The following is a 14,261-nucleotide window of genomic DNA, read 5'->3' on the forward strand; positions in this document are numbered from 1 at the left end:
TTAATAACATCTAGCTTTATTTTAAAAAAATGGGTTTTATTTATTTATATTCATTTACATTCTTTCAGTTCCACCAGTTCTGCAATAGTTGGATTCATTTAGTAATGAATTTCCATAAATTGGATTATTGTCTTAGCAGTACTTTTCTAGCTATTCTCTTACTCATTTTAAATGGGAAACACAGAGAGCTGGCCAATACAGACATTACCATATGTGCAGGGGAATGTTTTGTTTCCAGGTCATTTAATGAAACAATGCTGGAATGAAACTTGTGTTATTTAGATCAATATTGTGCCTGTGTTAAAAATTCAAACCAAATTAGTGTGTGCACAAGAAAGGTTCTCAAAATTGTCTTGTAGTTAGTCACTCACAGGAATATATTCACTGTGTACTGACCTCGGAGAGGCATAGGTTAATAATTCCACAAAGTCCTTAATAGTAGTTCAGTGTTTGGCACAAGAGAATTAGCAATGTATTACATTCATATAACCACCTACAAAACTTGATTGCGTGGCTCATTACAACCTCCTCCAGGAGTTCTGCTTCTTTGCCTTTCATGCATCATATAATAAACTGTCTGTGGCATTCTCTCTTAGCAGAATCATTAAGGCTTATTACTAATTCAGTGCCCTGGTCTGATCTTTTGTACTTTTGCACACAAATTCGTATTTCCTATGTGGGGGGCCCATGCAGCTCAGTGAATGTGCAATTCAATTCAATATGCATCATATTCTCTCTTTTTCAAGCAAGATTTAACTTGGTATTTTTCATCCAGCCTGTAAAATAGGAATCTCTGCACAGGCTTACTTCTTTTTGTGTGGCTAGGCTAGCCTTAAAAAGGGCTAGAACAGATACAAGTTAGGTAAATATATGTGACTCTTAGAAGAGGACAATGAAAAATCATGAAACTTCACAGTAAAACCAATATTTTTCCTATAGTCCAAGGCAGACGCATATGCGGCTAGGATGTATTTCTCTTCAGAGCCCAAGTGATTGTTAGTAAACATGGCAGATGCTAGCGACATTGCTATGTTGCAAGGTGGGAACTTGATGAGCCTGTTTTCTCTTGATATGCTATGGTCTGGCTCCCAGATGCTCTAGGCCACGTTTCGATTTCGCATGTTTACTGCACATCTACATCTTTTAGTGTGTACACCCTACCATGCACTTCTCTTCATCCATCACCCACACAAACAAGATTTTTGGACTAGCTGACTGTTGACTGGTATACAGCTAGTGTGACTGTCATTTGCTGTAAGGTCTGCCATTCAGTTTTTGTAATAAGAAACATTTTGTCTTTACTACATAGTTCTTTTTTTCTCTAGATTTTGTAATGAACAACAAATTCTACATAGATAATGAACATAACATAGTATGGTACGCATTAATTTGGGCATGTAAGGGTACTTCAGACCAAGCAGACATGGTGAGTTAACTTAGTCCTAACACCTGACAGGAAAAGGCTATCAGGCCAATCCATCTAACTTAAGCTTTTAAATGTAACATATGTACCAATCTAGAGAGTGGAAGGCAGTGTGGATAATGCCTAGAAAGATTCACAGCCAATTTTTTAATTGTGAAGCTTCCACAATTAACCACAAACTCTTAAAAAGCATTCAGCAATCACTATCTTATCTCTCATGGTCAAAACTGCAACAGATATTAGCATCCCACATTCTGGATTATTCCAAAAGTCTGGCTTTTAATTATTTTCTTTAGTGGGAGATGAAGTATGAGAATCCCAGCCTGCCTCAAAGAGTACTTAGTTCCTATATTCTCAGAGCTGAAGGAAGCCCTTGTTCAGTGCAGTTGGAGAAGTCTAGAGATACTCCCCTGACCAAACGTAGGCATTTACTTGAATTATACGCACACATGTATACACATATGTATTCACGCGTATGTGTATACACATACTTTCTTATTTCCATGTATGTGTAAATCTGGAAGGATATCTGAATCTTACTGAAATTAAAGAAAGCTAAATATCTAATTTGATACTTAACTAAATATCGGCAGCAGCCCTTACAGCAGCTGTCAAATATCTACTATACTCAGCAGAACAGAATACCATGCCATCTCTACTGTTAACTGATATTTCTATTTTTCTAATTTGGAACTTGATTAACTTCTTAATAACTAATATTGGGGTAAATTGAAATGTCTTTTGACTCGGTAGACCAACTTCAGCTGAATCTTTCATTATTGGTTGAACTCATTGAATTGAGAAGGATTTATTCATTGTGAAGGTCACAGACTAAATAATCTAAGACTTTTTTCCCAGGTCATCCATATAATTGCAATGCACTGATAATTTTCATACTTCAGTAAAAACTAGGGAACTGGCTCAATATTATTAAATAGATTAAGTATTAATAGGCTGTAATTGTGATTTTTAAAGCTGAAGAAACTTCAAAATTTCATGCCAAGCTAACAAGATAAGAAAGTATGACTGAAACAATTACATTTCCCATCATAGCAGGATTTTTCGTGGCTGTTTTTGCTTGAGGGTTTCTTTGCTCTTGTGCCATATTGATGATTCAGTTATTCTTTTACTAATCCATTTGAACTAAGAAAAATACTATACTTGGCATACATAATTACAGTCATATAAAGAGAGAAAATATGTTTCATATTGCATGCTTTCTGCCCACAATATTCTCACTGAATACAAACAAATACTTTTAAATCAATATTTTGTGAATGACATTAATAATTTGCCTGATACTGAAATACAGCAGTGCTTTTCCTTGTCAAAAAATTCATGCTTTCACATGCCTGTTTCCATAGCAGGTCTTACATTATCTACCCAACTAGAGAGTAAAATAAAATTTGACTCATGGTGATATTAAATACTTATCAGGCATTTTATAAATATAACTGATTTTACAAAACCTTTTGCAATGGGAAGAATGACAAACATTATTTCAAAGACTATCTCACAAGCTATCAGCCTTAGAATTTTTTCATAGAAATTTGTATCATCTTCTCTCTGTTCTTGCTATATTTTTCTCTAAATGTACTTTGACTTATAAATAAATAAATACCTTAATTTAAATCCTGTGGAAGTTATTTCATTATTTCACGTTCCTTTATGACAGTTTTGACATTGCTGCTGTTTTCTAAATGTGCTGTTTATTAACTGCTGCTTTTGATCAAACTCTTTTCTCAAAAAGGCAATTATTCTGCCTCCCATTATAGGGAAACAGGGACACACACTGAAAATATTCTTCCTTAACTGTTGAAACTACAAAAAGGTGTAGATATTTTTTAATATTTTAGTCAAAATCATGCAATAAATGGATACTGAGACAGAACAAAATAGAACAGTTGTATGGTCTAAAATTATTAAACTCACAAAGAGGATGAGTATCATAAACACATTAGCTCAGTCTAGCACAAAGTAATTCTGTGAATTCAATAACAATTTATTTAGTGACAGATTCACTGTATTTTTTCTTAGTAAATAAGAGAGCAAATAAAGTGCCTTAAGGTCATGCTGTAATAAATGATTAATTTACAGAGACTATTTTGCCTTAACTATCTTATAGCCTGATACAGTCAAGAACATTTTTAACTGGTTGAATCCACATTCGGTCACTGGTCTTGCAGAGATAAAGTAGCCCATATAACTTTGATTAGAATTAAATTTACTTGAAACAGGTTCTTTCTATTAGGAATCTATACTTTCCAGTGTAGGAAATAGAACTTTGCTGTAATTATATTATCCAAAGTGTGTTTTTCGCTCAGTATTTTCTATCAGTAGTTACTATTTCTTTAATTGCAGGCAGTTACTCTATGACTTTTTTTTCTTCCCTTTTTTTTTTGGTAAAACTGTATGTATTTTGAATTCATTCCACTACTGCATTACTGCACCAAATACATGAAATACCATTCCAAATTATACGAATAAGATTTCATGAATGCTTTCCATTCAGAAAATTGTTTTTTTAGCTTTTACCTGTGAACTACTATTCGTTGGCATAACTAAGGCAGCATGGATAGATATCTTTCCTCTCCTATAGTCTGATTCCTAGATCAGGTATGGACAGACTGAGCAATTCGGAAGTCCAGCACTGATGAAAATTATTACCTTCCCCTCACTTCTACTGGGCAGATATCCTTTGTGCCAGAGTAGTTCTCTGTTGCTCTTTCAGGCACACTGAAAAGGCAAAAAAGGGTACAAAGGGGCCTAAGCAAAAGACTGGATATGGTCTTTGATATTCACAGTGAAAGAATTTTGAAAGGCAAAACCTTGTTAAGAAATACAGTAAAGGCATGATTCAACTGTTTTCACAAGCCATACTACCTCACATCAAAGGCAGTCTAATCTTTTGAGGTTGTCAAACTGAATTTAAAAATGGCTTTTCTGATTAGTTATCAAAGGTTTGTAATGATAGCAGTGAGATAAATGTTTTTGATCCAGCTGGTCACCATTTCTCCTAATGTCTCCTGCCTTGAAACCTCTACTGCATTTCCTAGCCATTTTATACATATACATGTACAAATGTTTAGGAATCTCTATCCATCTTAATACAAAAAGAAGTGACCAAACCCTGAAAAGACAAATCCACTGCCTGTGGGAAACCGAACTAAGTCCCTTCTTTGAAAATAAAGACAACATCCTTGCAGACACCTACATGTAAATTCTTATATTTACATTTATATTAATATAAATGTATTTGGACCACATATTCTTTTTTTTTTTTTAGTGCTGTTCTATAGTTCTTATTCTCTGCTGAAGATAAAAAGTATGGTTGTGGCTCGTGAACCAAATTGTTCTTTAGGCTTGGCTGACTACCCTGAGCATAACAGCAATTTAGACACTGTAGACACCTACAGACTAACACTTACATGTAGGTGTCTTAATCTTGAATTGGATCCCACCTGTAGATATCTGATAATCATATAGAAAGGTAGATGCCTTAGGGCTGGATCCGCAGAAATAGTTGCAAAAAAGTGTATTTGCTTTAACATCTCTCATAGAGGAGTATGGATTCTTCTGGCTACTTTTGTCAGAGTACAAGTATGTCTGTCAGGTAGTACCAAATGTTCTATGACTTCAGTAATGCATTTAGTGGTAGTATGGTACTTCTTTACTCATCAGCATCCATGCCAACAAAACGTAATGGTAAACGCATATTTAAGTAGCTCTGAATTCATGGAGCACTTAGGACAGTAAAAGCTTCCAAATGAATAATTGCTTCACGCAGACAGCTTTTGCATCCTAAATTGCTAAGTGGTTGGACTTTAAAATAGCCTGTATTTCTATTAGTTAATCTCCAGGCACTGTAGAAAAGACAACAGACTCCAAAAGGATTCATATAAGAAATGAATACAGCATGGTAATTGTGGAAAAGAACAATCAGAACTGTTTCCTCCTGGGAACCATTGTAAAGGGAGGAAGCAAACAAGTTTCTTGCCTGCAGATAGTTACAAACACAATATATTTTTCTTTTAAACCACATCTTTGCATTTTGAATTCAAATATTTTCAGAAATTTTCCATGACTTCCCTACAGAACTCAATCCTCATAATATATTCTGATGAAGAAAATCAACATACAATTCCTGGGGGTATCATTTTCTTACTTGCTGAGTAGACATGTTGCTGTTAGTGCAGGCAAGACTTTTCTTCAGTATAACCAAGTTCCTTGAAACCAAGGTAGTACTTTTTAAAAATCCATGTTTAAAACATAATGCGATATTCTTTCCTGCAATGCACTGCATATTTGATCTCTACTGTATTGTAAGAGTAAAATTCATTTTGGGTATGAGCCTCCCATTGACAGTTTTGTATGTGGAATAGGCTGAATACTAAATCAAAGTCTGACTACAGTTTTCCATGTGGTTTGTACTTTAGCGTACAGAGTTTATACAGTAGGGTTTTTTTTTCTTTCTTTCTTTCTTTCTTTTTTTTTTTTCTGCAAGAAATGAGAATTAGAAGCTTGTGAATCTATTCAGTATTAAAAAATATACAAGATAAAATATTAAAATAAAGGACAGCGGTTGTCAGACTAATTCCCACTACTTTGCTGCATGATAAAAACACAGAGAAACTAAGATAAATGGCTTACATATTTCTTGTTTGTCTGGATTGCCAATTATAAGCTAGCACTTTCACTTCCACCTCATGGATGATGAGCAGTTAGGCAGCAACACTGCTTACATGATTTATAAATCTATAGAGACAAATCTGCTTGTCACTTATGGCACTGCTGGCAGTATATGCTGTAATCGAAGAATGAAAATATTCATTACCAGAAAGAAAATATCTTCCTTTCCATTCAGGTGGGCAAAGCAAGAAGTAGTATGTGAATTTGATAATAATATTAAAATCATCTATGTTTGCTGACCATATGAAATTCGTATGATTTTGAGATATATATTTTTTTCTTTTTTCTGTTTGCTGATGTCAGATAAAAAACCCAGATGCTCCTTGTTTTTATTTCTACAGTTCTGACTCTTGTTTTATTAATGTTTTTATTTGTGTGGACTTTCTTAGGTTATATTCAGTTGGAGGTCGGGATGGAAGTTCGTGTTTGAGTTCAATGGAATATTATGATCCTCACACAAATAAATGGAATATGTGTGCTCCTATGTGTAAGAGAAGAGGAGGTGTAGGAGTGGCTACATGTGATGGTTTTCTTTATGCAGTTGGAGGCCATGATGCTCCTGCTTCTAACCATTGTTCCCGACTGCTGGACTATGTAGAAAGGTATCCAATTATACATGCATTTTTTGAATACAAAACAATACCCAGTAACATTGTTTTCTTAGCTAAATGATGGTAAAATTAAGTAGATGTTTTTACCCCAAGAGATGCAAACTTATTATTTACTTGAAAAATTCCATAGAGGTTTGTAGAAGACAATTTCTTTGAAAGTTATTTTCTTCCCCTTTTTTCACAGTACTATTATGTATTATCATGGACACAAAACTCCACTCTTTTCACATCTCATTTAGAGAAATCTTTGGTTTTGGGGCATGATATTACACATTGCAGAGTCATAAACTAAACTTTACAGAGATAAAAATTCAGCCTTATAACACCAAATTGTGTTTAGAAGTGTTTGTAACTCTAAAAACATAACTGAGCAAAGAAGAAATATAGAACTGCTTAAGTGATGGATATTTACAGTACATGGCATTGCTTCCTTTAGCAACACTGCCACTTCCTGACATGTTGATATAAGCCTTACACACTATATTTACAGTACCCTGAATTTTGCAAATGGATATTCTGCAAATTCAAGAATATCTAGTAGGGTAGTAGGGCACAGTTGGAGTGATTATAGCATTCGATTTGAAGGTACTGTTCAAATGTGTCATGAAGGTTTGACTTTTTTCTTTCTGTGTGCTTAAAATAGTATAAGGAAAAGTACACTCAGACTATGTACAGGTTGCAAAGGTTAAAGTAGGTATGTTTGAGCAGTTGGTTTATCTTAATATACAAGTAAAGATAGGCACTGGGAGAAATTTATCTATTTATTTATTTTCTGAAGGGGTTAAGCTTTAATTAAATGTCAGTTATTGCTTCTGCCGAGTCTGGCTTGACATTTAGCAGTTACCCAAAATGTAATCCAAAAATTATAAGTTAAAACTTACTCCTTATATTATCCATATGATTTTGCTCAGTCTTAGACTCATTTCCATCTGTATGTAAGCAAAGATCACAAACTGCCAAATACTTTACTTCTTGCCTCCAATAGATGGAAAGTTCATCAGAGAAACCCCATGATGCCTGTACTTACAGGGCCTATCCTCATGGACTTCTACTTATAAGGAACAATAACCAGAATTTTCGATGAAATAAATTTATATTAAGACTACTAGTGACAATATTAATAAGCATGAAATCTTTCCAACTATTTCTGCTTATTGGTACTTTTAAGGGAGTTTTTCTTTCATTTTTCGGTTTCTGAGAAGAAAACCCTTCTGGTGTTGAAGACAAACCACATCCCATCACATTTGCCTTTCTCAGGGGGCGTTATAACAATGAACTAAACCACATATCCTTAAGCTATTTAATGTACTGGTATCTAAATGATGTTATACAGTGTTCCTCGTCTAAGTATTTTTGCACTGATAGCAAAAAATGTGGATAATGTACTTCATGGGCAGTTAGCTTCCAGACTAAAAGTTGGGACTAACAAATAAGAACTTGTAAGGCTATTAGCTTGCATAGAGTGGATGTAAATTAACTGGTAGATTCCACTAAAAGATGAAAAAACTCTCATGGCCCTCCCTGTGATTGATAAGTTTATAAGGTAGCTAGGATGTGATTTAATGTGTCTATTTTTACATTAAAAAATAATGCATCATCTTCAAAAAATAAAAACATCTCAATAGCTTAGGAACCCAAAGACTAGTAAGTGATGAGGTCTATTATAGTAAGTTATTTTATATCTATCTGAAATATTTCTATAAATATCTAGGGCATGAATCTTCTTCAGGAATGAGCCTCTGCTTCAGTCATTTTGTCATTCTGATACAGCCTGATAGGATGTGCTTTATTCAAATCCAATTTTCTTCTGGAAGACTGTCAAACCAGACATAATGTTTTAAAATTTATTTTTGAGATTATGTAAATCTAGTGAGAGCAGATATGTGTTTTTTAAATACTACTGCTAAAATCCTGTTCAATAGTAATTAGGACTCCCAGTTTGAACTCTTCGAAGGTTGATGCAGTTGTAAAGGATTTCCTATGGATTCAAGCATTCTAAAACAATAGTTATATTTGTCTGCTCTTCATAAGCTGGGAAACTACAATGTTGCATTCCTTTTTAAAGATAAAATAATGAGTTCCTTTTTAAGAATTACAAAATTTTGGAGATATTTGGGTAGATTTTATAAAGTAGGTTTCTTTTCAAAATGTTACTCCAAACTTGACAGCTATTAAGAACATAAGCAAATGATCTATAGTTTTTCCCCTTCATCTCACCTTGATTTCAGATTGATTTCTTTCCAAATTTAGGAACTTTTATCATAACCCTTCTCACCCTAGGGCACCCAGCTATTATAAAGATGAAATGTACAGTTCTTTTTAGCAGAAGAAAAGATATAACAAATCTCAGACATTTTCCTGGCAATTACAAAAAACAAGTTCTTGTGCAGTTCTATTTTGTTGACAGAATTGAGTTATAAGAATTCTGTTTAGCCCTTGCTTACCTGTTTATTGAAAAAAAAAAATGTCCAAAGATGTCAACTGTATTTAGTTTCCTTGCTTTTGCAGCTCCTCACCTTTGCACTTGTAATTGAAAAGTAGTGTATCAGAGAGTCTATTAAAATTTATTGCCTTTAGGCAGTTGAAGATACAATGCACGCTGGTGCATTTCACTGGTTGTGAAACTCTTTCAGACAAAGGCATGCAATGCTGTTGTTGAAAAAGTCACAGAGTCTTTGAAAAAATCCATTAAAAATTAAATTTGTTTTGGCTTGTTACATGTGCATCTCCCTTCCACATATTCAAGGATTGTTTAAAAGTATCTTCCTCTCATGTTTTAAAACACATTTATCACATATCTAGATATTTAACTCAAAACTTCTTAAGGAAAGATAGCAAAATGAAAGAATGTGAGTAAATAAAATTAAAAAAAAAGAAAGTAAAATGAACAACATGATCAATTTAATAGTATTTTAGACATAAAAAGTTGAACACAACATTTTACAATTTTGTTTTCTGTGAAGTCCCAATAAAGACAGAAGAATTAGCAGCCAGTAAATGAGTAGAATTTTTTCCTAAAATGTATTTAGCTGTTAAGAACAATTTAATCAATGTTAAAGACAATTCTGTTATTGTCCAATCTGAAGGTCATATTTATGATCCAAAAGGCAGTTACAAGCAAAGCACTATAACATCGTTGTTGCAATATCTATATTAAAAAGGTTAAAAAATTTCAGAATGACTGAAATAGTTACAGATGCTATTATAGTCAGCCTTTGTCGCAAAAGCCTAGAATTTTCCTTTTTGTAAAGCACATGTATATACAACTTTCTGTAGGATTATCGGCTTCTAGTTAATAAAGTTTAGACTACAAGAAAAGATGTTGAAAGAAATTAAGTCCCCCCAAAAATGAACTTATAGCTAATTCTGTCTCTTAAAGGTGTAGGAGAAAGTGGTTTGATTTTTGTTTTATATAACAATATAGTAGTTAGAGCTCTCTTTTAGCCATTATAGAGTTCCTTTATAATTATTTTAGAGAAATTATCATGCCGCAAGTTTGATCTACCTTACACTTAAGCAAATTACTAAAGTCAATCAAAGGATTTGTATCCTTAAACTGTTTATTCTTCCCACTGATTATCAAGTGATTCTACTACATAGTGGAGATGCTTAAGGACAGATGAAATTAATTCTATCATACTGTCATACAGTATTCTATTTTAGTAATATTTGTCATCTAAAAATGAGGTATCTACTTTAACCTGATACTCCAGACATCCTTAGTAACAAACTGACAGGCACTATCACAATGTGATTAATTTCTACTTTACAGATGTCTAAAATAGATACAATGGAATGGCTTCTGAAACGAACTGATTTTTACATTGTTAATGAATATCTAAATTAATGTGTTAGACTAAATATTTAATTTTTAAATTACTATCATTATACAAAAGGAATTTTGCCCTCAGTTTTAAAAATTCTATGGTGATTAATGTCTTAAAACCAGTACTACTCTCTTCACTTGAGGAAATATCAGGAGGAGAATCTAACTCTAATGCAGTTTAACATATCACCTGAATTCTTAGGGAGGTTTTCTGGATGTGAACATTATATAGAGATAATATAATTTTAGAAATTAAAATACAGCTAAATATAATTTTAGAAAGAATATTTTTAAAATGCTACAAGAAATATCCTATTTAAAATATATAAGTAAAAATATATATACATACAGAATATGCATAGATATACAGCTCTTATATCCTTCTCAAATGTCTTTTTATGACACCTTACCCCACAAATACCTTAGTTTATTCCAAAAGGTTGGCTGAGCAAAAGTTCCTAATCAACATTTAGAGGTTTGAACTGGGAACACAAAAAATCTGTATGTTTTCTTTTTGCTGTTGGGAAGAACATATTGGATAGGATGCTAAAGGATTTTTTTTTTTTTTTCAGAAAAAAAAGGACTATATTTCAAGTGAAGATCACAATGAATGACAGTTATCTTCTCCCTGGACATTCAGTTTCCTTTCTCTTTCCTCAGATATGATCCAAAAACTGATACATGGACAATGGTGGCTCCACTGAGTATGCCTCGAGATGCTGTTGGTGTCTGTCTCCTTGGTGACAAATTATATGCAGTAGGTGGCTATGATGGTCAAACATACCTGAACACTATGGAAGCATATGACCCTCAAACTAATGAATGGACCCAGGTAATCACAATGTCTTTATTTTTTTCATCTGTAGCATATTTTGTGGTACATAAAAACATTACTTTTTTGAGGAAAAGTATAGTATCTGAAATTGCCATAACTGTAGAAATAGTCCTAATATTTGATCAGCTGTTATGTCATGAGTTTCCTCTGAAGACAGAAAAGAGAGAATTAGATTCTAAGAAACTGGAAAAAGACAGAATAAGCAGTCATTAGAAATATTATCTTGTTACCTTTCAGACAAACTTCTTGTTCTGATCAATTTCTATAACATTTTTTTTCATCTTTTTTCATGCAGAAGAAATGTCATAAAAAATATCAAAATGGATCTGGAATTTTAATTGGTAACCAGCATGTCCTGAAGATCCCTCATATGAAAATTTGTTTATTCAATTCCATTTTCTTCTGTTTGATGGATATTTTGAAATGTTGAACTATATGTATGTTCCTAACATTAAAACATGTAAGAATTAATTGGTATAGTAGAAATAGTGGTATAATGCAAGAAGCTGGGGACTGGTGATTTGGTTGTAGAAGGAATGTATTTTATTATGTCACAGTAGTGCTTAGAAAGATTTGGATTCATAGCAAAGCCTTAAAAAGAAACAAAGGATTATTTCAACATTTCCTGTTATTAGTTCTGTTTTAAGACTTTCTGCAAAAGTAATTTGTTCTACCAGTGTAGATTTTTACATCTGAATTAGTCACCCTAAGTTTCCTTTAAAGCTGGTGACAAAAAGTATATACTTTGAAAGCATGATCTTATCCTTAAATAAGCATTTAAAATAGGCCAGATGTATTATACTCAAAAATGCCTATTTCTTTCTATGATTGTAAAAGGGGGCTTCTGTTGTCAAGCTTAAATGTAGACATGCATGGTATAAACCTAATGCAGAAGGCCATCTTTTTTATCTACTATTAATTAAATGACAAGAGAGCATTTTTATGACATTCTGTAGGAACTAAGAAATCAATTTGGAAAGATTATTTTCTGAAATCCACCAGTCCACATGAAAAAAACATGAATAACTACATTTGGACAGATAGTTAGGTAACATGTAACACCTCTGCTTTGATATGTACAGTGCTATTAATGACAGTGTATTATCATTACTATTGTTATTACATACTATATAAGCTGACTCTACTGTGTTAGTTTCAGCAAGATCCTGTCTCCTGAAGTTATTAATTCTTGTGTTACCTTGATAAGTGTTTAAAGCTGCTAAACTTATTCTAAAGGACTTTTGAACCTGTTTAGGGATACTGGAACCATACAATTTTGGTACTAGTAGCCTTGACCTTGCCTCAGGGACTAAAGTGGAAGCATCAACTACAGTCTACAGATTATAGAAACCCCTTCCATATCAACAATTCAAAAATTGATGACAGCTCTAAAATTACTTCTTTTTTCTTTTCTCACACTTTCAAGTGAAAGATGTCAGATGTGAGTAAATAACTTTAGAACTACAATACTAGGATATTGTGGGTTGTGTTTATTTTTAGCGGTTTATTCTCCCTTTAGTTTTGACCATTTTAGAATGATGTTGACACAGCACTTTCGCAATCTGTTGCATGGCTTGTTCCTGTTCAGTTAATTTGTATCTTTTTTTCTGCAGATGGCTTCCCTAAATATTGGAAGAGCTGGTGCCTGTGTTGTAGTCATCAAACAACCATGACTGTCAGCACTGCATAGGATTTTACTGACTGTGAAATGATTATTTTTCTATCAGACAACGACAATGATAACTTCATGAGAACAAGGATTTACACAGTGAATACTCTGTTGATCACAAACTTGAAGGAGTTTGGAAGTGAGAAAGATTAGGTATTTATGCCCTATAAAATCATAAAAACTGTTCACAGTCAGTGAACAAGAAAAAAAATCAGACTGTTGTAGGTGCAAATATGTGAACGTGGAGTAGTAATTTCAGGTACTGTTCTCACAAATGTGTCCTGGAGAACTGGATAATCAACGGAAAGCTCTACACAAGGAGCAGGAGGGAATATGAGAACAGTTTTCATGGCCGCAAGAGTTTTAACTGCGGAAACATCGAAGTACATTTAATCACTTTTAAACTGTGTTTCTTAAAAGAGAAAAGTGATAGTAATATAATTTTTTTTTGTTCAGGTCTTGTCTTCATATGGGTTATGGCCTTCTCATTTAAACAAGCAGTTTGGTTCTTACTGAAGGGAAGAGGTAGAAAAGTCTGGATATTCAAGTTTCATTCATAATGACTGAGCTGTTGCCCCTACAGCAGGAAGAAAAACAAAACTAAAAGCCATGATCTCATTGTTTAATGGATCTTCTGCATGTTGGAAGCTAATGAAAGGCTGAAAAATTGATACTGTTCCTTCACTGCATCGTGTAACAGATGAACCATGACCAGAACAGCCTGTAGAGCCTCTTCTAACATTTCAAGAGGGATAAAAATACTACATTTTATTTCTTTCTGCTGCTCGTACATACACAACTTTGCCTGATTAGAGTTGTCAATTTATGACTTTCCACTTATGACTGAGAATAACTGCAAGCAAGGAATTCAGAAAAAATGCAAGTGGAATAAGGGAAATTAGACTATTTGATCTAATAAAGTTCATATGGTAAATATACTAGTGTCATCTGTGCTTCCCTTTAGGATTGATCATTTCTGACAGTAATGATACTGTGAGCTTTTGCCTTGGCAGTAGATTTGACATTGATGCTTTCTATCTGCTCAGCTGAATCAGAATCCTAAGGCCACTAATGGAATATGAAATTCTGCTATTCAGGGAGGCACAGGCTTTGGGAAAAGGACTACCAAATATACCTCTTCTTTGAAGCCTTGCTGATCCTTTAGGAAACATTTCATGGTCCAAAAGCAGAAACTTCACAGTCCTCTG

General features: G+C 33.5%; 1 protein-coding gene across 1 annotated transcript in view; it reads left to right on the forward strand.

Annotated features, from left to right (window-relative positions):
* KLHL1 (kelch like family member 1) overlaps positions 1–13,909 on the forward strand; it is a 246,335-nt gene extending 232,426 nt beyond the window's left edge. Inside the window, exons 9-11 of the mRNA XM_087757193.1 lie at positions 6,502–6,714; positions 11,210–11,381; positions 12,998–13,909. Of these exons, the coding sequence (XP_087613319.1) occupies positions 6,502–6,714; positions 11,210–11,381; positions 12,998–13,057 (445 nt within the window). The 3' untranslated portion in view covers positions 13,058–13,909. The remainder of the gene's footprint in view (positions 1–6,501; positions 6,715–11,209; positions 11,382–12,997) is intronic.
* Positions 13,910–14,261: the final 352 nt, after the last annotated feature.

Source organism: Nipponia nippon, unplaced genomic scaffold, assembly GCF_047370975.1.
Source record: "Nipponia nippon isolate SJK-2023a ecotype South Korea unplaced genomic scaffold, ASM4737097v1 scaffold_2, whole genome shotgun sequence".
NCBI classification, from domain to species: Eukaryota; Metazoa; Chordata; class Aves; order Pelecaniformes; family Threskiornithidae; genus Nipponia; species Nipponia nippon.